This window comes from Cutaneotrichosporon cavernicola (assembly GCF_030864355.1).
Source record: "Cutaneotrichosporon cavernicola HIS019 DNA, chromosome: 6".
In the NCBI taxonomy this organism is placed as follows: domain Eukaryota; kingdom Fungi; phylum Basidiomycota; class Tremellomycetes; order Trichosporonales; family Trichosporonaceae; genus Cutaneotrichosporon; species Cutaneotrichosporon cavernicola.
This window is the reverse complement of record NC_083398.1, coordinates 895055-919325: the sequence shown is the minus strand read 5'-3', so window position 1 is coordinate 919325 and position 24271 is coordinate 895055. Positions and strand designations below refer to the sequence as shown.

Here is a 24271-nt window from a genome sequence, read left to right as displayed (position 1 = left end):
AGGATAGCGAGAGGATCTTGAGCAGTCTGTCGACAACCTGCAGTCAGTTGTTGTGAGCACTTGGTGCGCAATCTGGTAGGTGTGATGCAAGTCGGTGCTTCCGGCTACAGGCTCCACCCGCCAGCCACGTGGCTGATTACTTCCGGCCAGCCACCCCCCTTGAACGATCCTGCAGGACTGGACTGGAATAGTATGGGTAGACTCCGTCTTCCGCCACTTGCCTGCTATTCTCACGTGTCGGCCACTCTGCACCCGGTCCTGCAAGCTCTCCATCTCTGGAACCCAACTGGACACAAATTATTGTCAAATTATTGTTCATCGGCTGCAGATATTGTTTGTATGGACACACATGAACACCACCGTGACGGAGAAAGGAATGAATGGATGTCGGTTGTACGTCGAGCGATGCGGTGTTGGGTGGTGGACATTACATCCAAACAAGGGAGGTCATGAGGCCCGCAACCAGGCTGAGCAGGGGGGTGGCCAGGCTAGAGGCCGACGATGGCTTCTTGGCGGCCGAGCCATGGTCTGGAACGCCATGCTTGTTCTCCGACTCGGTAATGTTGGCGTTGTTGTCGACCGAGGCCTGGCTTGGGGCGATAACGACGGGCTGCGGAAGAGTGGTCTTGGCTGCGATGGGCTGCGTGCCAATCTTGCCATTGCCGATCATGACCATCTAGAATGTCAGCAACGCAGGATTGAACAAACGTACCTCGCCCATGGAAGGAATACCATCGACAACCAGGAAGATCATCGCAGCACCAGGCTGGAAGACGTTGGGGTTGGGAGGCATCTGTGAGACGATCATGGTGATCTCGCCAGACTCTACGTCATGCGAGAACGAAGTCTCGAGCTCGAGGTAGCGCTGGCCCATGTTCATGGCGTGGGTGCTGAATCCAGTGCGGATGACGACGACCTTGACCTTGCCGGGGTCAGCCGTCGTGTCCGTGAAGGAAACGTTCCAAGAGTCGCCGCCCTGTGGTGTCAGCTCTGTATAACGTCACGACTCACGTAAGACAGAGACTTGGGGAAGCCGCTGGCCTCGGGCCGCTTCTGGTTGTACCAAGTGGGGTACCACTTCTCGACGCTGTACTTGGTGCCCCACTGGACATCCGTGACGTCGGCGTTGGGGTTGCTGCCCGAGATGAGGACGGAGCTGTCGGCCAGAAGAATGGCCGTCGAGTGGTACATGCGCTCCTCGGTCGAAGCAGTGAGGCCGTCGCGGGAAAAGCGCTTGCCAGCAGGAGCGTTGGGGTCATAGACAGCGGGCATGTAGAGCGGCTCCTGGCCGTAGCTCTGGCCGATGGAGAAGTTGTTGTTGCCGTAACCAGCAGTGCCCATGCCAACACCATTGCCCATCCACATGGTGCCATCGGGGAGGTAAATGAGCTGGCCCATGCACCGGTTCTCCGGAAGGTTGTCGTCGTCGGTGTACACAGGGCTCTCGTCGTCGGGACGAATGCGAACGCACGTGTTGTCGGCAGGGACCTTTGTGACGTCGAAGCCAGCGCCGCCGTCAGTCGAGTTACTCAGGTCAATGTTTGAACCGCCACAGAAAAGAAGCTCGGCCGAGTAACCGTTGGCAGGGGTAAGAGGGAGCATAACCGCAGCGCCCGACGCAGGGTAGATGCGCTGAGCGTAGGGCATGTCAACGAGGTTGTGCTCGGTGCGTGTGGCAATGTCGTAGAGGATGGTGCGGTAAGCAGCCTGGAGGAAGACCTTGCCGCTGGGGAGGAGCCAAGTGAGAGGGAAGAGGTTAACGGGTACAGTGTCGTTGAGGAACGCCATGTCGATGGCACCAGACTCCTGCTTTGGCCAGTACTCCCACGATGGCGTGTTCTGCGCAAAGGTGCTAACGTAACCGCCGTTCTCGTCGCCGCCGATGACCATGACGTTACCCTCGGCGAGGGCTTCGATGGTCGGGTACCAGCGCTTCTTGGCCATGGTCAGGGCGTCACCACCCTCCTGCCAGCCGCAGTTACCGTCGTCGCAGGGAGTGATGACGCGGACGGCACGGCCGCCGTCCGCGTTGGTGAAGGGGTTGGCGCCAGAGGGGTTCTTAACCTTGTCGTTGACCGCCTCACCATTGTACGTGACGGGCTGATTGCCACCTGAGGTCAGACATCTTGGTCCAGGGTTCAAGACCTACCCCATGTGCCAAAAGACCCGTCACCAAGGTTGAAGCCACCTGCACAGAAGGAATTCGAGGTGACCTCCATTGCAGTTGCTTTGTTGGTGCGAAGGTCAAACGAGGTACCCCAAGCGGGGTGGGTGATACCGTTGGTTGTCAAGGTCATCTTGTTGTTCTCCGTCTTATCCAAGATGAAGACGGTATTCTTGGTGCCGAGGAACATCATCTGTGCAGAGACACCAGAGTCACCAATGACGCGGAAGCCTCCGGCTGGCGCATCGTCATCAAACCCGATGTCGCCAGAGGAAGGTCCACGGCGCGAGCGGTGATGGCTGTTGTGGGGGTGCGGGTTGCGGCTGGCGACCGCGGACACGGTCGACGCCAACAGGACCAGGGGAGAGAGGAGCATGGCGAGGAGATGGATGACCTAAAGAGTCAGACACTGTGTCCCTCGAGGGGTGATTTGTCGATGAGGGTGGGTTTTGGAATGAAGCGAGACTTTGGCGACAAAAAGGATAGAGATAGGGAGAGAGAGGTCAAGTTGAGAGGGGTTTAAGAGTGGTGCTCACAAAGGATCAAGTGGTCGTGGGTAGTTGTGGACCAAGGCCAAAAGATGAACCGTGGGTAACACTGGCTGTACAGCTGTGCGTTGAAGAAGGAGCGTGGGCCGGCGGGACGGGGTGAATGGCACAGAACGAGTGCGAGTTAAGAACTGTACGAGATCAAAGTGTCAAGTAACACTTGAACCAGTGCTTTGAATGGGGGCCAGAGGTGAAAGAATGGAAGACGAGGGGTGCGCCTTGACGTTTAGGCTGTGCTGAACAAGACAGGAATAGAAAGGAATGACCAAGGTGTCTGTGTGTGGGGCGAGCGAGAGCGACCCTAGAAACTCTGGCCCGAGTTTAGAGGCGACGTCTGAGTTGATGTAATGATTGAAAAGAGTGATGCTGATGAAATGAGAGTGAGATTGTTAAAGTAGAGTGTTGGGGGAAGTTGAATGAACACAAAGGATGAGCGATGAGTATGAAGGAGGGAGGAAGGAGGGAGGGGCGCGGGATCTGGATCCAACTTGCCAAGACGGCGACGACCATGAATGGATCCATGGGATGAGGAAGGGCGGGGGGGGGGGGGGGGGGGGAACCCACTGGGAGTGGCCAAACGAATCCACCACTGCAAGCCCTCAACCTACAACTTCACGCTCAGGAATGCAACCACGCGTTCTCTGTTTAACCCTGACTTTTAGGCACCAAACGTACCCAACCTTGTCAGTGATCCGAGTCCTACCCTGATGGGCAACTCAGGTAAGAGCAAGTACGTAAAGGACGTAACAAACTTGACACGCAGGGAGTTTGCAGTCCCAACTAGCTGACTAGGGATATAGGATTATACAGCTCGAGTTGGACACCTTGTTCCAATTTCGGAAAGAGGCAACCTGAGCATTCTGGGCATATTCTGGTCATCCTAGAGTATCCTAGCTTTAATGGGAAGCGTTACTTTATATTTGACCCTCTATTGATTGAATGGACATGACAAGGCACTCGTAACATTAGACCCAGATCTACACAATCAGAACAATGGACTCTCTCTATGCGATCCAGCTCGACAATGAACTCTGCGTTTTGGGAGGTTGTCCAAGTGAGTCTGTGCGGTGGGGCAGTGAGGCAGTGAGTCAGTTATCCCAGATGCCAGATCCCAGATCCCAGAACGTGATTCAAGTCGCGTCTCAAGCTGTGTTGCACACAGTCCTTCACTCCCATTGCGGATGTGCCAGGGCAGTCAGGAAAATGAACAGGGTCAGTGACCGTGAGAGTCTGGCTAAATAGCCAAGGATGCGGGATATCCGGTTGGCTTTCGGATCAATCCCTGAATATCCGTTCCTGAACCGCGACGGCGTTTTGTGACGCGTCAAAGGTTGACCACACAGGACGGACGTGATCGGACCACCTCTTCATTGTTCTCTTCCTTCTTCAACCATACAAACCACCTACGATCACCAGTCTCAGCCCAAAAAGAATCGCCTTCTTGATCCTCAATCTGTTTGTGGACGATCAAGCAAGTGGCAGTGTATAATACTCGGGGGCCATGGGTCAAAAGAGGTTCCCCATTTGAGCTTGGGTTATCCTGTTTGGTCCTGTCGCGATCCCGATTCACAATCACTTCCTTCTCAAACTCGCTTTAGAATCCTATAAAGTCGCTTTGGATGGGCGCTTTCGAGTGCCTTGTAAAGGGTCTGTGCATGTTTCTTTAGTCTTGGCATTGAGATACTTTGAATCAGCCAATAACACTCTCTAAATCTTGAATATACCATTGCGTAAAGTTCGGGAATGAGAGTGAAACGTAACGACAACCCTATTCCTTCCCAGCACCGCCCAAGTATTGACTACGACTACGACTACGACGACGACCACATCCACGGGCCCCCTTCCCCTGCCTGCTCTGTTTACGTTTATGCATTAATTACGTCTTACGTCTTACGCCTCTACCGGCTTGACGCACTGCTGCTCGCAAGCATAAGCAACGCGATACACCAGGTCCTCGCGGAAAGCCTTGCTGACGATCTGCATCCCAACGGGAAGTTGCACCGCACTGTCATCCGTTGACGGCAGGTTGCCAATGGGGAGGGAGAGCGCAGGCAATCCCGTCTGGTAGAGTTAGTCTCTCGATGATTCCCAGTTTAACCCGTCCTAGCTAGGTAACAGATGGCGCAGGTGAGTGGCGTTCAGCCACCCTGCCGGAGACCCCTGCCCGTTTCCGTCTTTGGTTGTTTGGCAGATCTCGGTTCCGCACATGCCCCACACTGCCCTCTGCCCACTGCCCTCTGCCCACTGACCACTGCACTGCCTCACGCCGGGATTTACGGTACTCACCAGGTTGAAAGGAGACGTGTTGGACGTCAAACCAGTCGCGCTCTTCATAAGCTCAGTAGGACCTGACCCGGGTTCCGCAAGTCGCGGAGCCAAAAAGGGGATCGTGGGCATGACAAGCACGTCGTACTTTGCCAACACGGCATTGTACTCGTCACGCAGTTTGCGCACCAGGTTGTACGCTTTGCCCAGTAACGTGGGTGACATGTGCTTCCACGCATACTCGCCGTTGACAAAGGTGTTGACACCCGAGGTGAACAAGTGGTCAAACTTTTCCTGTGTCATTGGAACCGTCTTCAAAGTGAGGTCGTTCATGTACAGCTGGTGGCGCCCGCACGCCTTTCCTCCCCAAGAAACGGTCGCCGACATGCGCCCAATGACAACCCATAGGCTAGGTCCTTCACTGTGTGTCGGCATGGAGACGTGCTCAACCGTCGCACCAAGTAAAGACAAGCGCTGAGCGGCATTTTCGACCGCCTCACTGACGCGCTTGTCGTGCATCGGGCAGTTGAAGCCCTCGGTCAAGAGGCCAATCTTGAGCCCCTCGACGCCCTTCTTGGCCAGTGCGGGATAGTCCGGCACGTTGTCGGGGAACGGACAGCCTGCGCCTTGGCGGTCGTCGATCCCGTCCGCGCCGGCGATCGCCTGAAGGAAGAGCGCGTTGTCGAGCACAGTCTACGGTCAGTATTGGCACATTCCTACTCTGGCCTGTGTCCTCTCCATGAACTCACCCTCGTCATCGGCCCAGTGTGGTCAAGCGTTGCTTCAAAGCTTGCGATACCCGTGTATGGCACCAGTCCATGGGTCGGCTTGAGTCCAACAATTCCATTCTTGCTAGCTGGAAGTCGAATCGAGCCGCCCTGGTCACCACCAATACCCATGTCCACTGCGCCGCTGGCAACAAGCACTCCCGTGCCCGAACTAGACCCGCCAGCCGAGTATCCGTGCGCGCGGGCGTTGTGAATCAACCCCGTCGATGCCGAGCCGGACGCACCCCACAACGACATGTTCTCGCACATGGCCTTGCCGAGCACCGTGCCTCCAGCCTCAAGGATGCGGGTCACGATCGTCGCGTCCGTGTTGGGCGTCCAGTCGCCGAAAAAGTCGGTGCCCAGCATTGCCGGCACATCCTTGACCGCGACGTTATCCTACTGTCAGCGCTGTCACTCATCATCGTTTACCTTGAGGCACACAGTCTTGCCTGCCAACAAGCCCCCCTTGCCCTGCTTATCCTCGATGGTGACCTTCCATGCCCACCCGTTAGTAGGGTTCTCCTCCTTGGAGGGGAGGTGCACCTTGTCGCGCGGGAATCGCTCCAGGTCCACAGTGGGGATGTAGTCGTCGGCACCATCGATCTTGTTCCAGATCTCCCACGCTCCTTTCAGGAAGTCTGCATACTCTGGGACCTCGTTCTCGGGGAGCTTGACACCAAGATCGGCAAGCGTGTCGACGACCGCCTGGTCGTCGATCGGGTTGTTGGGCGAGATGGACTGGGGAAGCGCGGCAGACATTCTCTAGTGATCTAGTGGATTGTTGACAAGAAGGGAAAGCAGAAGTAAAGTCTGTCTTTGAGTCTTCATCGTCGGAGCTGCCCGAACTGTTGGCCACACGGTGGGCAGCATAGTGGGCAGTAGAGTTGTGCTGCTGTAGCTGTATAACTTGGCTATCGTTACGTCACATGACTTGGCCGCAAGGCGCAATGTCGACCCGGACATCCGCCACTTTTGACAGATTGCCATTAATGAGCACTTGAATCGGCGATTTGAGTCAAGACACCGAGACACCGACTATGGCATTGTCAACCACTCGACTTGGTGCCAATCTCCTCGTCTCTTCTTCCATATTCCCATGCTCGCCCGGCCGCGTATCGCACCCGTCCTCAGAATGGCTCAGGTTGCTCAAGTTGCCCACGTCCACGATGTTGCCCGCCAGGGCTTTGGTACCGGAACCAACGAGCTGTATGATCGCGCGCGCCCGTCCTACCCCGCGGCGGCGCTGCAGTTTATACACAGCTCGATGAGCCCCTCTCAAGCCACAGTGATCGAGCCTGGGGCAGGGACGGGCATCTTTAGTCGCCTCCTTCTACAGCCCCCGACGGCCGACTACCCTAAGTTTGACCTCAAGGCGCTGGTGGGCGTCGAGCCAAGCGCAGGCATGCGTGAGGCATGGGACAACGGCATGTCGCGCATTCCCAAGGACGCCAAGCCGCTCACCTTACGTGTCGTCGACGGTGGGTTTGACGACTTGAGTCAGACGGGCTTGAGCAAGGGGACTGCGGACGCAGTCATCATTGCGCAAGCTTGGCATTGGTGCCCTGACCATGAGAAGGCCTTGGTGAGTGCTTGGACCTCGAAGTCTATTTTTGGCCTAGACTCGATTGGGATGGACTGACACTGACTTTGACGCTGACACTGACGCTAGACCGAGATCGCGGACTACCTTAAGCCAGGCGCTCCGCTCATCCTCATATGGAACCTCGAGTCGGACAGCGCTGGGCTCCACAAGAGTCTTCGCGAAACCTACCAGCCCTACGATCAGGGGTCGCCCCAGTACTACCGCATGCTGTGGCGCAGCATGTACGAGACCACGGCGTACAAGCGCCTGTACAGCCCCAAGCAGGAGGTCCACTTCCCATGGGAAATGGGTATGACCGAAGACCAGGTCGTTGACCGTGTCATGAGCAAGAGCTACATGACAATGCTCAAAGGCGACGAGCGCGACGAGGCCATTGCCCAGATCCGCCAAGTCATTCGCCAGAGTGACAAGGAGTGGATCGACAAAGATGTAGGCGATAACCCAGAGAAAGAGCTTACAGCAGAACGGAGTGTTCAAGTACCGATACACTACGGATATTGTCATTCTCCGCAAGATCTAGACTCATCTAGGAGCGGGTATGCAACAGGGCGTTTGAACTCAGCTCGTCTATCGCTTTGCTCAGCTTTGCCTTCAACAGCACTGGCAAATGTTATCAAGTGCATGATATACTTCACTATATGACAGATGCTATCTAATGCACAAACGCTCTACGGTTTAACCGCTCTTACGCGTCGACCTTGGGAGTCGCATCCCCCTTGGGAGTGTCCTTCGAGGACGAACTTCCCCCGCGGCCCGTACGGCGACGCCCGCGGCCCCCACGCTCAGTCACGCCACGAACCGGTGGGTTCGAGATCTCCACAGAGATCGGCGACTCGCGAATAGACCCAGACGGGTAAGCCTTGAGAACGTCCTGCAGGTCGTTCTCGTTCGCAAAGTCAACATATGCAAAGTTCTTCTGTCGCTTCATCGGGTCGTAGACCAGCTTAACGGCAGTGATCTGGAATGTCAGCACCCGCATGAAAGAGGCGCTTACCTTCTCAGCCTCGGTTCTGAAGAACGCCTTGATCTCGGCCTCTGATGTTGGAATCGGCAGGCCCTTGAGGTACAGAGAGAAGCGCTTGGGAGTCTGGTTGCCGGTCCTCGGCGTCTCCGCGCCGTCCAACTCGCCCTTTTCGCCGTTCGTCCCTGGCTTGTCACCGGCTTTCTTCGCGTCCTTGTCCTTGGGGAGTGTCGCAGAGGTGATGCTGGGAGTTGATTTGGCCGACTTTGGTGCTCCGTCCTTGCCTACCGTCACCAGCTTCTCGGGCTTGGTCTCAACAGCGGGCGAAGCCGGACCCGGTCCGGCAGTGCCGCGACCTCCACGGACCAGAGGTTGCACAGGTACCGGCGCATGTGCAGTCGCAGCTGAGCTGGGCCCAGCGTCGCCCTTCTTTGGTGCAGCAGTCACCGGCTTAGGCAAAGCGGCCATCAGCTTTGCAGGCATCTGCTTTGGAGCAATAGGTGAAGCCATGGGCTTTGGAGGTACGCCGGCCTTCTCGGCGATGGTCGTCGGACGAACAGACTGGACGAGTAGCGGGGGAAGAGTGGTAGCCGGCGCAGGGGGGGGAGCAGGCTCCTGGTTCGCGCGGTGCGCAAAGTTGAGACCTGGTGGTCAGCAGTCGGAGCGGAACTGACAGCTCACCAGCACTGCGCATCTCCGCTGAAACGCGGCCGTCAGTGATCGACAGCAGCAGGTGCCCGCACAAAGCGTCCCTGCGAGTCAGCGAGACCTTGCACATGGATTACGAGAGCACCCAGTGCCAGGTGTTGGTCCACGAGCTGTCATCGGTGGTGGGAATGCGTTGCACCATCGCGATCACCTTCTTCAGGAGCATCTGCTGCTGTTCGCTAATGTCAGCGCCGGAGCTCTAGCCATACCTACTTCAGCACCCCTTCCACCCGGTCCTTGACGACGTCGAAGACCCCAAGGAAGCTGTCACGTGCGAGGACAAGCTTGTGACGGTACGCTTCAAAGTCACCACTGACTGCAAAGTCGTTGAGGGACGCAGGATACCGGACTCTGGGTCAGCTCATGTCCTGCGGGGAAGCCACTCACAATGAAGACCGCCTGAGATGGTGAGGTCGGCCTTAACCCCCAGTGTCAACAGCGACAAGAGCCCGGTGCGCGTCACAGGAGCCGAAGTGACGAGCATACGGGTCTCAGTTGGGTCGTAATTCAGCAGGGTCAGTAAAAGTTCAGACATGCACTCACCCTCTGAGCAGTGTCAACCAGCTCGCCGACCTGCAACGCGGTTGTCCACATCGTCCCCTGTCCTCCGGCAATGGTTGCAAATCCTTCGCCTGTCATCAGCATGAAACACCGAGTGCGTGTTGCGTACCATTGTCAACTGCGGTATGTCAGCAAGCGCTCAATGAGAAGTTACAACAACAGCGACGTACACAGCTTGTGCAGAGCGACTGCACCACCCAGGCCGAACAGTCGCAGCTTGATACCCGCCGTCTCGATCAGAGCCGACGACGCCTCGTCGATGACAGTCAGATTGTTGACCTCGTACTCGCGCGTGCGGAACTTTTCCACGATGCGCACATCCTCGATCAGGCCCCAGACGGTAAAGACGGGAACAGGGAAGGTGATGGCGCCGGAGAGAAGGTGGGGAAACTGCGACAGGGGGAAGTGGATGGACGAGCTATTAAGCTGCTGAATAAGCGCAGCGCGACCGGCCTGTGGCGGGATGGACAGGAGCTGGCTGCGTGTGATGGGAGGAATGAGGGGTGAGTACTGGAGGAGGTGGCGGAGAATCCTGCATGATCAGCAGGGCTGACGGCGTCCGCAACCTACTTGTCGCCCATGCGCTCGAGTGAGTCGGCGTTGAGGAAGCCAAAGTCGCCCGTGTGGATCACTGCTGTGGCCTCGTGCTCGCGAATGAGGCGGTTGAGCTCATGGTCTGTGCATCAGGAGAGGATCTTTGCGCCACGCCAACGCTCGCACGTCCACACGCCGCTGTCCGGTAACTTGCAACCTGGTTTGCGCGCAAGCTACTCACAGTCGCCACGGATGTCGGCCACACAGAGGATGCGTGCCGAGTTACCGGCCAGCACGATGCGGGGATTGTGGTTTGTCGCGGGCTGGGGTGACATGACGCCATTCGTGCCAGAGGGAAGGGGGCTCATGAGGTCGTCGTGAGGATGGGTAACGAGGGCGGTGGATGCCTGGTATGATCCCGAGGGATGCCGAGCGTGGAAGTTGGGAAGCAGACGAGCGAAAGGATAAGAATGAAGAATGGAGAGGGGGATGGAGATGTGAGGGGGAGGGGATGGATTGTTGATGAGAGGAGGAGAATCGACCCAAGCCGCCAAAGCGACGAGCCAAGGGTGACACCAAAGCACCAAAGCACCAAAGCATGATCATTCATTCAGACCACATGGCAAACCCCCCGGAATCAAATAATACAACCTCCACAATCGCCGCCGCCCATAACATTCCAAGTCATCAAGCTCTACTACCTCGGTTCTTCGGATCCTTGGATGCATTCCGTTCTACGTGAGGAGTTCTCCGTCAACCTCGATCCGAAGCTTCTCGTTATAGAACGCGACGTGGCCCTTGATCGCGGCCACAGACGGTAGGGGTTCAGAGTATCCCCACGCGATGTAGTCGCCGCCGGCTTTGGCACGCCAGTACCGGTCGGCCGTGCCCTTGTACGGACACGACGTCGTCATGTCAACCTTCTCGAGGGCATCCCAGCGCACATCGTCCGACGGAAGGTAGAAGCGGACCGGACAGCGGTACTCGAACAGTTCGACTGGCGACGTCGAGTCAGCGAGGAGCGTGCCAGCGGTGTCGAAGACACGGATGTGGCGATTGGAGGGAGTGATCGCAATGTCGCCCCTCTTGTTGAGTTTGGCAGACATGGTGGTGGTCATTAAGGTGGGAAGATGAGACGCGCGGGAGAATGTGGAAATATCAAGTGAGTTGTGGGAAGGCGATTGTTGGTGTGGCGATGTAGACCACGACGTCATGAGTAAGCGTGGCCCCAAGATTATGGAAGATTGTCGCTACCAAGCTATTGATTTCAAGAGAGGAATGCCGGACAGACACTAACGTGGGTCCCCCTTCAAGCTTCCAAGCTTCCGGCGTCCCTATCGCCCCTCGCAACCGCACGCGCCACTCGCTGGCTTACATGTATGCTCAGTTCGTCGCTAAGGACGACCACTCGATGCCCGAGTAAGATCCTGAATCGAACCACTTCCCAAATTCCCAGTGCCGGACCTCGCCTCTCACTCTCGCCACTGCGGTATGGGTTCTCTAGAATGCATCATCTTCACTGTATCACCGCCACATCGACTAAGCCTACAGCCACTAGAGCTTACTGAGGCAGTCTGACCACCACTCGCCCAGTGATCTGGTCATTCTTGAGACGCTCCATGACCTCCCCGATATGTTCAAAATCGACCACCTCAACGCGCGCAGTCACTCCACCCTGCGCCGCGAGGTCTAGCAGCTCGTCCATCTCCCTCTCGGTACCGACGGAGACGCCAGTTACTGTCAACCCTGGTGTCAGCCAGACCACGCACATACTCACCCCGGGCGGATAGGATGCTTGCGCCAATGGGCAGCGTAAAGTCATTAGGTGGAAGACCGACGCACACGATCACCCCACCGTTCCGCACTAGCGACGGTGCAGCCTGGAAAGCAGCCGCCTCGCCGGGTACGACGATAGCGGCGTGAGCACCCTCTCTTGTGATCCTTTTAACCTCTTCCGCAACATCTTGTGTCTTGTAATCCAGGAACACTTCCGCGCCAGACTTGAGACTGAGCTCCTTCTTGCTCTCACCCTCATCGACTGCGATAACGCGCAGGCCCTTCGCAGCGGCCAGCTGCACGCCCACGTGTCCCAACCCACCTCCCGAGCCTGATATAACCACCCAGTCGCCCCGCTCGAGCTCCTTGAGTGGGTTGAGGGCACCGGCCATAGTAAGCCCAGCACAGAGGAGGGGCGCAGCGACGTCGCTCCTCAGTCCCTCTGGGATGCGCGAGACGTGGGCTGCCGTTGCAACGACATACTGCGCCAGCGTACCTGGCACGTGTTTGCCCGTGTTGGTCTGAGCTGCGCAGTTGTTCGGCCGCCCCTTCCTACACAGGCTGCAATGGCCGCACGCGTTGTGCAACCATTTGATACCAACACGGGCGCCCAACAGTTCGTGGTTGGGAGGGGCGACGACGACGCCAACGCCCTCGTGGCCCACTATCGCGTTGTAAGGGCCCCAGCCAAGGTATGCACGGATGTCAGAGTGGCTGAGTCAGCGTGAACGTGTATTCCCTCACCAGACGCCAGTGCACTCGAGCTTGAGGAGTACCTCATCAGGCCCAGGGATTCCTACGGGAGCGTCGTGCCGAATCGCCATCCGCGCGTTCGGACCCGGATTCACGATCTCTGCGACGGTCTGCGTACTGGGTATTCCACGCATATCAGTATGTGAGGGTGTACTTGAGATGCAGAGATGAGGGCATGAGAGATGTAGTGATAGTGAGTAGTGCGGGGCCTCCAAGTGGCCGGACACCTCGGTGCCGACGGAGCCGGGTGGAGGAGTGACTGCCCGCGTGGTCTCCGCGTGATCAGAGGTCTCCTCATTCAAAGCGGCGTTGCTGCTTGCTGTCCATCACGCCGAGCCAAGGCTGTGATAGCTCAGAAGATGGTCCACCGAGTGGATGCGCTTCACCTCAGCTTGCTCCCCAAATGTGACCTCGATGCAAACTGCTTGTACAAACTCGATGGATGTACGTCCAAACTATGGGAAGCCGGGGTAGGATCCCCGCCGACGACCCTCAAACAAGGACGGTGAATCTGGCACCCTCCACACGGCCCACCGCAGCGCGGTGAGCTCATCATCACAAAAGTGGTGAGCGTGGATGATGCGTTGTTGAAAAATCACTCGCCCCGATATTCGCTTGAAATTGTTAGCCCTGTGCCTGAATGGTCAAAAAGAACCGACGGGACCAATTTTTGATCCTCCACCACATTCAAAGCAGCATTGTTTGGTTCCTCACTACTTTCACATTAGCCGCGGCCACCACTGTCAGCCTCCTCAATGTCTCAGACCTATTCACGGCTGTTCAGGGGGGGAAAGACCCGGTGAGACAGCCACATAACCTCTAATACCGAGAGCCCCGGATGCTTGGCCCACAGCACTATACCCTTCAGTATGTCGCAACACTTAGAGGGTATGGCAGCTCCTCCGGCTGGGACCATCGCTGACGCTAGATTCAATCATTAGGTACCTCAGATTAAGATCAAGCACTAGGGAATAATAAATGAACGTCAGGCAATAGTAAATGTACTATCAGGCAATAGTAAATGCACTATCAGGCAATAGTAAATGCACTATCAGGCAATAGTAAATGCACTATCAGGCAATAGTAAATGCACTATAAGGCAATAGCAAATGCACTATCAGGCAATAGTAGATGCACTATCAGGCAATAGCAAATGCACTATCAGGCATCAAGGAACTAGACAAGAAAGTGAGTACAAAAAAGGAGGAGCTGTCATTCTTTTGCCACTGGTGCAAGTAACCCTACCTGCTGTTGTGTTTTGCTCGGGATCTCGAAGCTCATTGCGGCTGGCCATGCTGGTCAAACGCATTAATGGCCAAGATCTTTACGAAAACAAGCAACAACCGTACGGTGATAAGATCCCATCTCCCAACTTCTCTTTCCCGCTCCGCCCGTATGCTATCGATGACATGCCCGCTGTCACATACATGTGATGTGCCAACCTCCCAAGCCAGTCTTTCTTCCTCCCATCATCGTCTGGCCCATCAGTACATCTTTCTCTCAGCGCCCTCAACGTCCGCGATCTGCCAACAAGAACTGCTGATTGGGTATGCAACGAGTGGTGATGCTATGATATGGAATAAAGATATTACCGCTTGGCACCGGTGCGGCGCTTGCCGCGGAGGGTGTTCTTGGACCCGCGTGCTGGCTTGCTGGACGGCACCGCACCCTGGATGTACTTGACGAGCTCGTCGACGTCCATGTGCCCACGTTCGCCAATCTTGATGCCGCCCTCACCCTCGGCAGCAACCTCGCCGCTCTCGCGGCGCTCCTCGGCCTGCTTGGCCGCAGCAGCACGCACCGACGCGGCGAGCTGCGCGGCCTGCTCAGCAGTCAGAGTCGTCCCGGTGGGCAGGACACGGCCCTTGCGCGCGCCCGCAGTGGGAGGGGGAACGCCGCGCTGCGCGGCCTGCAGACGGTTCACCTGCTGCTGGCGCAACAACTCCTGCTCCTGCTTCTGGCGCTCGACGTTGTCGATCACAGCCTTGAGGAGCTCGACGTTCTTGGCAACCTCCTTGGTCTGCGCGTGCTCCTCGCCGTACACGTCCTTGAAGATGGCGAACGCACCCTCAGAGCTCTCGAGCGCCTTCTGGAAGTCGCCGCCCAGGAAGTGCGCCTGGGTGAGCTGGTGGAGGGCGTTGCCGTACTGGACGTGCTTCTCGCCAAACTGAGCAGCGTTGCGCTCAGCCGCCTGCTGCAACAGCTGGATCGAGAGCTGGTGCTGGTTGAGCGACTGGAGCACAATACCCGCGTTACTGAGGAGCGTGTTGATCTCGGGGTGGTCATCGCCGTAGATGACGTTCCAAAGCATGAGGATGTGGCGGAAGTAGCGGAGCGCGGCCTGCGAGTTGCCCTCGAGGTTCTCGAGCATCGCGAGTTGGAAGTAGTACGCGAGCGTGTCATGGTGGTAGACGCCGAGGGTGCGCTCAGCGATGAGCACGGCATGGCGCTGGAGCTTGAGCGCCGTGGAAATGTCGAGACCCAGGGGCTGTTCGGGGTCGGCGTTCTCGGCCGCCGCGATCTGCTGGATCTTGATGCGCGCGAGCTGGTGCAGCGTGCTGGCGTACTGGTGGTACACTGCGGCAACCTCAGGGTGAATGACACTGTGGATCGACTCGTACAGCTGGACACCTTCAAGCATAAACTCTAGGCCCATGTCAATGTCACCACGGTTGATGGTCGCACGGCCGGCATCGAAGATCTCCTCGGCGACGGCGACGCTGGGCGCCGTCGACATGACGACGGGGAGGAGGGTGAGGATGTCGGCGGGCTCAAAGGTAGTGGTGCGCTTCGTGGAGCCGGCGGTCTTGCCCTTCTTCTTCTTGGACGCGGCCTTGTCAGCGTCCCCGTTAACAACGGCGGCGGCCTCCGCGGACGAGTCGAACGCATAGTCACGCTGGACGATCTGGAACGCGAAGCGGGACGCAAGCTCGCGAAGGAGCTGAGGCTTGCGGACGGCGAAGTCTGCCTCGTCGAGCTTCCAGCGGAAGCGAGTCTCGACCTCGGAGGCAATCTGCTCGCGGAGCGACTCGGGAGTGAGCGAGACGTACGCGGGCTCAGCCGACGGGCCGACCTCGAGCTCCTCGTAGACGGCCTTGGGCGAGGCGTTGTAGTCGGTGCCAATGAGGCAGTTCAGGAAGTGCGACACGGCGTTCGGGACCTGCTCGGGGAGGAGGCCGCGGACGAGGTCGCGAAGGACATGCTTGGCGCCACGGAAGACCATCTCCTGGATAACGACAGAGCGGAGCGCACCCAGGAGACCCTGTGCCTCCTTGGACTCGCCCTCGGGCTTCTTGGTGAAGTTGTCAATGGCAGCCGCAAAGATACCGAGGTAACGCATGTTGATGCCGCGGGCGTGCATGACGCGGGTGAGCGACGCGCCGTCCATGATGCCCGAAGCCGAGCCAGTAAGGACGTCAACGACGATGGCGGGGACAATCATGTCGCGGAGGAACTTGGACGCGTCGCGGACCGACTTGATGCTGAGATCGCTCTCGTCGGTGTACTTGGCCGGACCAAAGGTCTGGCCGTCCTCGGAAGGCGAGTCGACGAAAGCGTCAGGGTTGAAACGGAGCTCAAAGTCCTTGAGAGTGGCGATGGTCTCCGGGTCAATCTCCTTCTTCCCCTCATCCTTCTTGTCCTCCTCCAAGGTCTCCTCACTCTCCTTGGCCTCGGTCTTCTCACTCTCGGCCTTGGCCTTCTCCGCCTCCTCGGCCTGCTTCTTGGCGGTGATATCGCGGGCCCAGAGCTTGAGCTCACTCTCCCAGAAGATCTCAATGAGCTCGGGGCGAAGGAGCGTCATGCGGTGGGGGTAGACGGGAGCGTCAACCTGCTCACCGCCGGGGCCAACAAGCTTGCCCTCGTAGTTGTTCTCGAGCCACTCAATGTCGACGGGGCTGAGACGGGGGAGGTCGAGGAAGTAACGGCGGCCGTCCGAGCCGCGAAGACCCTTGACCTCCGACGACGCATAAAACTCGTACTCCTTGTCACCGGCCTTGAGCGTGTGGGGCGCGAGGCGCTGGTGAGCAGCGATCTTCTTCATCACGTTGTGGGTTGCCTCGTCCCAGTGAAGGGTGGTGGTCTGCTCCGAGTCGGCGCCGTAGATAATGAGGGGGTTGAGTGCGGCCTCCTCTTCCTTGTCGCCCTCAACCTTGACCCAGTCTTCCTTCTTCTCATCGTCCTTGGGCTCAGCGGCCTCCTCGGCCTCGGGCTCGCGGCGCGAGAAGATGCCAGGAAGCACACTCTGGCAGATCCAGCGGTCACCCTGCCAGTCGACAACAGTGTGGCCGAGGACGTTGGCGCCGTCGACGTCGAGGCGGTTAAGAAGGCGAACACCCTCAGCGTCCTTGGCGTGCGAGACGTGCGCGGCGGCGTCACCACCGACGTGCGAGTACGCGCCGATCGAGTCAACGGCCTTGGTGACAAAGATGTTCGAGACAAGCCACATGTGCTGACGGGTAGGCTCGTTGGGGTTGAGAGGAAGGACGTCGCCACGGGCAACGTTCATCGCCGCGCGGATCGAGGCCTGAGTGAACTCGGCCCAGGTCTTCTGCGCCATGCGCTCACGGAACACGCGCTCAGGCATGGTCGAGTGGGGCAGCTCCTTCACGCCCTGGATCTCCTCGTTCCAGTCGCGTGCGTTGTCGAGGCCCTCCGCCGAGGTCGCGCCCGAGTGGAGATACGCGAGCTGGGTGCGCAGGATCTCCGGCCCGGTCGCGGGCTTGGGCTCGGCGATAATCCAAGGGTACGCGGGCTCAGCCTGGGGAATCGCGACAGTCGAGAGGGGGTCACGGGCAGGAGCGGTCGATGAGAGCGATGGGAGCGCAAAGAGACGCTCGGTGAAGAGGGGCGAAAGGGAGTGGAGGAGGTCGAACAGGCTGTGGGTTGGGGACGAGCCATCGCGCGGGGCGGGGTCAAAGTTGTTGACGTTCGACTTGGAGACGTACCACCCGCGAGTGGAGCACACGAGGGTGTAAACATCGCCCTCGAGGATCGAGACCTGGAGGTAGAGCTGGTGGCCCTTCTGGCGGAGAGGCGCCGGGGGAGGGTTGAAGTGGGAGAGCTGGATGGAGCGGAGGCACGCGTTGATCTCGACAGGGGCCTGAGCGACAGGGAGCTTGGAGAGCGGGAATCCGGCCGAGCCGGCAGTCCAGTCTGAGAATGCGTGCTCGATAACCTCGTCCTCCTTGGCGTCCTTGGCGTCCTCCTTGGGCTCAACCTTGGCAACAGCGTCATTGGGCGACTCGCGGACGTAGAGCGAGCCGGAGCGAACCTCTTCAAAGATCGAAGCACCGGCACCGACACCGAGCGGCGTGGTGAGGTTGTTAGCTGTCGTGCCTGCGGGCTCGATGAACTCGAGGAGACGGACGACAGCCTGACGAGCAGTCGACTCGGAATAGGGCTCGTTCACGACATCGAGGACACGGTCGCCGTCCTCGGGGAGGTGGGCAAAGACGTCTGCGAGGTCGATAAACTCGCTGAGCTTGTCGCCGGCGCGGATCTCGATGCCGTCCTTGGACGTCGAGAGCACGTCGTCACCCTTGCCAGGAAGGCGGAGCGAATGGGGTCCAAGCCAATAACCGCCGACCCACTCGCTTACGGCGAGCTTGATCTCCTGGACCGTCTCAGATGGTTGCGAGTAGAGGCTGAGCTTGGAGAACGACTCGCCGTCCTGCGGCTTGGGCAGGGTGCGTGCATTCTTCGGGTTCGGCAGATTGACGGCAACGGGCGGCACTGGGGTGAGATTCTGAATGACGCGCCGTGCTTACGCTGCGGCTGCTGCGGCTGCTGCTCCTCCTCGGCCTGAGCAGAGGCCTCGGTGACCTCGGGAGCCTTGTCCGCGACGGGCTCAACCGGGGTGGCTTCGGGCTTGACCTGGTTGTCGGACATGATGAAGATTAATGAGTCACTCGACCGGGGTCGCGTAGACAGGAGTTGTACACAAGTCGGACCGAGCGCGAGCTGTCGAAAGGACCAAGATGAAGAAGTGGTAAAGGTTGACGAGTCCCACTCCTACTTTTGCACACTCTCTTGTAATGGCGTTGTTGAGAGAATGTGTTTAGATGTTGTAGAGTGTCCTCTGTCACTTTGATATCTCTTTGCCGACTTTTCCTTTGGCCTTTTGGCGGCTGGTGGCATCTCTCTCCAATCTCTCCTTAAACTCGTTTTGCTTCTTTAAAAGTGGGCTCCAGGCTCAGGCAAGCGGACGGATCAAAGTCACGTGGCCCCGCTCCGCCCCGTATCCCATCCTCACTAGTCCAATCAACTACCGATTTTAGCCGAGCCTAACTTGGCAGACTGCGTCGTTCATAGTCGCCCTACAACTCAAGCCGTAACTCCAAAGATGCTTCTGGAGCGTCCAGCCCTCAAACCAAGCTGCAACGACATCAATAGCAAAGTGTTGTGAGGTGCCAAGTAAACGCAAATCTCGAGATTAGAAAGACGTAGTCGTGCCCAAAGTGTGTGGAGAGATTAGCTCAGGCACGACCTTGTCGAATGCAGCTCGAGCCATCGGAAACCGCAAGGCCATGTTCCAAGGTGACGGTGTCTTCGGTTGGTCGCGGGGGAGTGCTGGTGCGCCGAACGCCTTAAGAGAGAACTGTGCGGTATGTGGGTTTGAGGTGAGGAGGTGACAACCATTGGCTTCATTGGATGAAAGAAGACATGAGGAGGCACCGCTACAGTAGGCAATTGACAAGGAACCTCGTCTGTGCACCGCACTCTGTGGACGTCTAGAATGCCCCTACTATGTACAGCCCGTGCAGGTCACTTCCGGTCCTGGTCAAGTTGCTGGACGTGTTACAGGATACAGGAGACAAGATGCAGGATGGAGGATGGTCATGAAGCTGTGCACCATGATTCTAGAGTTAACCTTGTTCATGACGGGAGAGGTACAGGGGCAAGGAGCGAGAGGGACTGATCAAGGTGTCTATGTATGTCTCTTGTGTTCCGTTGGTAAACCACAGCAGTAGTGTGTCATGTACTAGGTACTAGGTGGTAGGTGAAGCAACAGAGTGAGTGAGAGCGCTAGTAGGCCATGACTGATCAAGTGAGTTTGTAGAGAGGCACGTGTGGGGTGTGGAGTTTCGATGGTTAGGGCGGAAGCGGGCGAAAGCGGGCACAAAGTGCCATAAACCTAGTAGACAAGGCCGAGGAAGAGAGCTTTGGGACGTGTAATCCTACTAAAGAGACGCGTTCAAAATAATAATGATTAGGATAATGTGTTGAACTTATCCTAATCATTACCCTAGCAACTGGCCTGTCCCTTAAATTCCTTTGTTGGTCAAGTAGTACTACCTCCACGTCGACGCCTCACACGTACCCAGTCCCGTCCCCTCGGGATCTAGATCAAGGCCGGCCGGCCATCTTCCTCCACCCCGCCTTATTTGTCGTGCTGTCACCTCTTTCTTCTCTTCTTCACTTTCTCTCTCTCTCCCCACTCACTCCTTTCATAATTGCCCAACAATGAGGCTTTCGGCTCTTGTCGCCCTTCTTCCCGCCATTGCTGGCGTCCTCGCCAGTGATGTCCTTGACCTCAACAAGGAGACCTTTATGACTGAGGTCTACGATGAGGACCTCGCCCTTGTCGAGTTCTTCGCCCCTTGTGAGTCATCACTACCTAAACAATACACAATGGACAATGCTGACTCGGACAGGGTGTGGACACTGCAAGAAGTAAGCCGTACCACTGACACAACACTAACTCCAGCCTCGCTCCTCACTACGAGGAGGCCGCGACCACCCTCAAGGGCGAGAATATCAAGCTGGCCAAGGTCGACTGCACCCAGGAGGAGGCCGTCTGCAAGCAGTACGAAGTGCAGGGCTACCCCACTCTCAAGGTGTTCCGCAAAGGCGAGCCTACCAACTACAACGGGCCCCGCGAGGCCGAAGGCATCATCGCATACATGCGCAAGCAGGCTCTCCCTGCTGTTTCTGTCCTTACAACCGATGACCACGACGAGTTCACCACCAAGGACAATGTGTGAGTGTGTCTGGAAGCGACATGACGATGTGTTTGTCAGCCTCTGTGAAAGCCAGCTAACCCCAGCGTCGTCATCGCCTACGGCGACGACGCCCACCCCGTTCCCGAGTCATTCACTCAGTTCGCCGACGTCGCGCGCGAGAACTACCTGTTCGGCAAGGTTGAGGGCTCGTCGCTCCCTGAGCTGCCGAAGGGCACCAAGCTCCCGGCGCTGATGGTCTACAAGAAGTTTGACGAGGGCAAGGCCGTCTACGAGGACGACTTTGCCAAGGACAACCTTGGCGACATCATGGGCTGGGTGAACGCCCAGGCCGTCCCACTCTTTGACGAGATTGGCCCCAAGAACTTTGCCAAGTACGCCGAGTCAGGTCTCCCTCTCGGCTTCCTCTTTATGGACCCCAAGGACGAGACGACTCGCGACGAGATCCGCAAGGAGTCTAGCGATCTCTTCAAGGAGCACCGCGGCAAGCTCAACTTTGTCTGGATCGACGGTGAGAAGTTTGGCGAGTACGGCAAGTCGCTTGGCGTCAACCCCGAGTCGCAGCCCGGCTTTGTCATCCAGAACCTTCAGGAGCAGACCAAGTTCCTGATGCCCGAGGCCTTCAACGCCAAGTCGCTCTCCAAGTTTGTCAAGAAGTTTGTCGCTGGCGACGTCGCCCCCCACATCAAGTCGCAGCCCATCCCCGAGTCGCAGGACGGCCCCGTCTACAAGCTCACCTCGCTTGGTTGGGACCAGCTCTTTGAGCAGACCGACAAGGACATCTTTGTCGAGTTCTACGCCCCATGGTGCGGTCACTGCCGTGAGTTTACGAATACAGTGCAGAGCTGACAATGCAGAGCGTCTCGCCCCCATCTGGGACTCTCTCGGTGAGAGCTACAAGAGCGCAAACGTCGTCATCGCCCAGATGGACGCGACCGAGAACGACCTTCCCGCCGGCCTTCCCTTCCGTGTCGAGGGCTTCCCGACTCTCAAGTTCCGCGCCGCTGGCTCTGAGGAGTTCATTGAGTACGAGGGTGACCGCTCGCTGGAGAGCCTTACCGAGTTCATCGAGACCAACGGCAAGGCCCCCAAGGTCGAGAAGAAGGAGACCGAGGCTGACAAGCCTGCCGAGGAGGAGGAGGAAGCTCCCTCTAAGCGTGACGAGCTCTAAGCTGCTCCAAACCGCCTGTAAAAATATGCATCTCTCTATACCTCACCAAGGTAAGAGGTCAATTATAGGATTGACGTATCCAATCTATGCCTAACTCACTCTACGCTTGAACAAACAATTCGTCCCAAGAGGCAACGCGTCCTTTGGAGGCAAGGTGGCGTGTCCAAATCCACCAGAACGCTACTGCCACGAGAAGGGCCTTGGCGAGCGTCTTTACTTGCCATAGGGACTCGGAGAACTCGGACTTGGCGACGAGTGTTCGGTGTCGTCGCTGTGCATCTCGGAACTGGCGGTGGGCGAGCCGTCTTGATAAGGCGCGGTTGACCCGGGAGATGCGTGGTGGTGTACTTGGCGGCGCCACTGGGACTGCTGGGTCTGGCACTGAGGACTGGGTGACGGTAATGTTTACTTGGCGGTTGTGGCGAGCCATGCGGATCGACTCCCTGTACCCGTCCACACATCGTTCCATCGCATCCCACCATGTGTACCCCCTGATACCTTCTGTACAGGCTCTTTGTGCCATTGCCTCTCTTTGGGCATGTTGGGTGCATGCCTCGGCCAGGAGGTCGGCATACCCCACTACGCACTCCTGGAAGAGCGGGTTGGCGGTGTCGCGACAGATGGTCGGCCAGGCGCGGGACGGGCTGTCCGAGTGGAGGGGAAGGGGGAGGAGCAGGCCTGTCTGCCTGTGTGAGACGAGGTCGCGTGTTCCCTCGGCGTCAAGGCCGACGACGGGCATACCAGAGGCAAGCGCCTCGAGGACAACCTGCCCAAACGTCTCGGTAAAGCTCGGAAAGGCAAAGACGTCGGCGGAAGCGTAACACTGTGCAAGTTCGACGCCGCTGCGGTGGCCCATGAACATTGCGTCGTAACCCTCGTCGGAACATATGCTCTGAAGTTCGGTGCGCGCAGGCCCGTCACCGACAAAAACGAGCTTGGGAATGGAGGCAGGCGGGAGCATAACGCGAAGCCTTCCGTACGCTTTGAGGAGAAGCACAAGGTTCTTCTCCCACGACATGCGTCCGACGTACAACAGTACAATGCGTTCCGGGAGCGGGTTAGACGCGGCTCCGGTCGCCGTGACGATAGGACTTGCTGGCGGCGTGAGGGGGAGGCTGGTCTTGCGTCCAGAAAAGTGACTGCCCTGGCGCTCCTCGGGCGAGTCGCCGACACCCCAATTCGAGCGCATTTTGGGGCACCGCTGCTTGCGCGAGAACTGGGAAAGATCGACGCCGCGCGGCCACAATCGCACATTTGCAAAGCTCTGCGACTCGAGCATGTCGCGTGTCGACGGCGAGGGGCAGAGCGTGAGCTTGGTCCTGCTGTTAGTCTTGAGGAGAGGCGTTGGCGTACTTTGAGTAAAGCCACTTCTGGAGGCGCCACATGACTGGCTCGAGCCATGAGAGGCCGAACAAGGTCGCGTACGTGGCCAAATTGGTGTGGTAACTGGCGACGACGGCGCCGCTTATACCTGTGCCGATGGCAGGGCCTCCATCACCAACCCAGTCTTCTCCAGCCCAGCCGAGCTCGAGAGCCACAAGAGTCTGCGCGCCCAGCCAGATAGGGTCTACAAAGTGCACGACGTCTGGCTGAAAGTCCTGGATGGTGCGCAGAAACTTGGGCCGCAGGAAATTGAGCTTGAGGCCGGGGTACACGACCAGTGGTACGCCCGCTGTACCAACGAGTGGGTGAGATGCGTAGTGGCTCTGGTCATCAGATAAGGTGTGTCACTGAGGGACTCACCATTCCAGTGCCCGGACCGAGAAGCATGCACAGGTGGCCCTCGCGCTCGAGGTGCTCGAGCAGGCGCGCAAGAGTGCGCGTGACGCCATCGACCTTGGGCAGAAAGTTCTCTGAGTTTCAGCTTCAGCTTCTGTCAGCCAAGGGGCGCACCAGTAACAATGACGATCCGGAGCCCGCTGCGCCCTCTAGCGCCCGAGATCCACGCCTCGCGTGCGTCCCTCTCCTCAGGAGACATGAAGGGGCGCCAGGCGTGCTCGTCTGTCGCGTTTGGCGTCTTTGCGGTGGTCGGAGGCGGCAAGGCGGCCTCTGGTATGTCGTCGTCGGGGATCGTGTCGAGAGGTGGTGGGAGGACGAAGGCGTCGGGGATTGCAAGCGGGGAGGGCGGATGTGTGCGTCCGGCGTAGTGCTGTCGCCTGCCCCGCGATGCGTTGGGCGCAAACTTGGGCGTTAGAGGTGGTGATAGCAGCGGCATGGCGGGCAACACAGTAGATGGTCGAGTATATGGTGCTAGAAGGCTAGTGGCGAGGGGACGCGCTGATAGCTAGGCCACCGGGGCAGAAGGTGGTTGGGGGAGACCAGGGGGGGGGGAGGGAGAGGGAGAGCCAGGCCCCAGATCGACAGTCAACACCCGTGCCGGGAGTGGGGCGCACAGAACGGCGCAATAGGAAGCAGAAAGGGCGTGAGGGTGATCGTGTGGAGAAGCAAGTGAGGAGCAGCGGAGTGTTTGGCCTGACTGAACAACTCAGCTGCGCG

General features: G+C 58.1%; 9 protein-coding genes across 9 annotated transcripts; 2 read left to right on the top strand and 7 right to left on the bottom strand.

Moving 5' to 3' along the window:
* Window positions 1-427: 427 nt before the first annotated feature.
* On the bottom strand, window positions 428-2540 carry CcaverHIS019_0603600 (uncharacterized protein; the record flags this gene model as incomplete). The annotated part of the gene is made up of 4 exons (XM_060602809.1): window positions 428-676; window positions 713-976; window positions 1012-2111; window positions 2150-2540. The coding sequence occupies 4 exons, from the start codon at window positions 2538-2540 to the stop codon at window positions 428-430; spliced, it is 2004 nt and encodes a 667-aa protein (XP_060459166.1).
* Window positions 2541-4602: 2062 nt separating this feature from the next.
* Window positions 4603-6506, bottom strand: CcaverHIS019_0603590 (uncharacterized protein; the record flags this gene model as incomplete). The annotated part of the gene is made up of 4 exons (XM_060602808.1): window positions 4603-4773; window positions 4999-5670; window positions 5727-6143; window positions 6177-6506. The coding sequence occupies 4 exons, from the start codon at window positions 6504-6506 to the stop codon at window positions 4603-4605; spliced, it is 1590 nt and encodes a 529-aa protein (XP_060459165.1).
* Window positions 6507-6843: 337 nt separating this feature from the next.
* CcaverHIS019_0603580 (uncharacterized protein) lies at window positions 6844-7870 on the top strand (the record flags this gene model as incomplete). Its single annotated transcript, XM_060602807.1, has 3 exons — window positions 6844-7329; window positions 7417-7779; window positions 7814-7870. The coding sequence occupies 3 exons, from the start codon at window positions 6844-6846 to the stop codon at window positions 7868-7870; spliced, it is 906 nt and encodes a 301-aa protein (XP_060459164.1).
* A 165-nt stretch (window positions 7871-8035) lies between these two features.
* CcaverHIS019_0603570 (uncharacterized protein) lies at window positions 8036-10482 on the bottom strand (the record flags this gene model as incomplete). Its single annotated transcript, XM_060602806.1, has 11 exons — window positions 8036-8308; window positions 8345-8955; window positions 8993-9063; window positions 9097-9198; window positions 9233-9368; window positions 9407-9509; window positions 9563-9651; window positions 9690-9698; window positions 9751-10112; window positions 10151-10256; window positions 10356-10482. The coding sequence occupies 11 exons, from the start codon at window positions 10480-10482 to the stop codon at window positions 8036-8038; spliced, it is 1989 nt and encodes a 662-aa protein (XP_060459163.1).
* Window positions 10483-10848: 366 nt separating this feature from the next.
* On the bottom strand, window positions 10849-11220 carry CcaverHIS019_0603560 (uncharacterized protein; the record flags this gene model as incomplete). The annotated part of the gene is made up of 1 exon (XM_060602805.1): window positions 10849-11220. The coding sequence occupies one exon, from the start codon at window positions 11218-11220 to the stop codon at window positions 10849-10851; it is 372 nt and encodes a 123-aa protein (XP_060459162.1).
* A 455-nt stretch (window positions 11221-11675) lies between these two features.
* CcaverHIS019_0603550 (uncharacterized protein) lies at window positions 11676-12777 on the bottom strand (the record flags this gene model as incomplete). Its single annotated transcript, XM_060602804.1, has 3 exons — window positions 11676-11860; window positions 11892-12604; window positions 12635-12777. The coding sequence occupies 3 exons, from the start codon at window positions 12775-12777 to the stop codon at window positions 11676-11678; spliced, it is 1041 nt and encodes a 346-aa protein (XP_060459161.1).
* Window positions 12778-14231: 1454 nt separating this feature from the next.
* Window positions 14232-18532, bottom strand: CLU1 (uncharacterized protein; the record flags this gene model as incomplete). Its single annotated transcript, XM_060602803.1, has 2 exons — window positions 14232-18376; window positions 18412-18532. The coding sequence occupies 2 exons, from the start codon at window positions 18530-18532 to the stop codon at window positions 14232-14234; spliced, it is 4266 nt and encodes a 1421-aa protein (XP_060459160.1).
* A 1575-nt stretch (window positions 18533-20107) lies between these two features.
* Window positions 20108-21775, top strand: PDI1 (uncharacterized protein; the record flags this gene model as incomplete). Its single annotated transcript, XM_060602802.1, has 5 exons — window positions 20108-20246; window positions 20299-20317; window positions 20352-20624; window positions 20691-21424; window positions 21462-21775. The coding sequence occupies 5 exons, from the start codon at window positions 20108-20110 to the stop codon at window positions 21773-21775; spliced, it is 1479 nt and encodes a 492-aa protein (XP_060459159.1).
* A 213-nt stretch (window positions 21776-21988) lies between these two features.
* CcaverHIS019_0603520 (uncharacterized protein) lies at window positions 21989-23990 on the bottom strand (the record flags this gene model as incomplete). Its single annotated transcript, XM_060602801.1, has 5 exons — window positions 21989-22061; window positions 22363-23094; window positions 23129-23481; window positions 23519-23628; window positions 23669-23990. The coding sequence occupies 5 exons, from the start codon at window positions 23988-23990 to the stop codon at window positions 21989-21991; spliced, it is 1590 nt and encodes a 529-aa protein (XP_060459158.1).
* Between the last annotated feature and the right edge of the window lie 281 nt (window positions 23991-24271).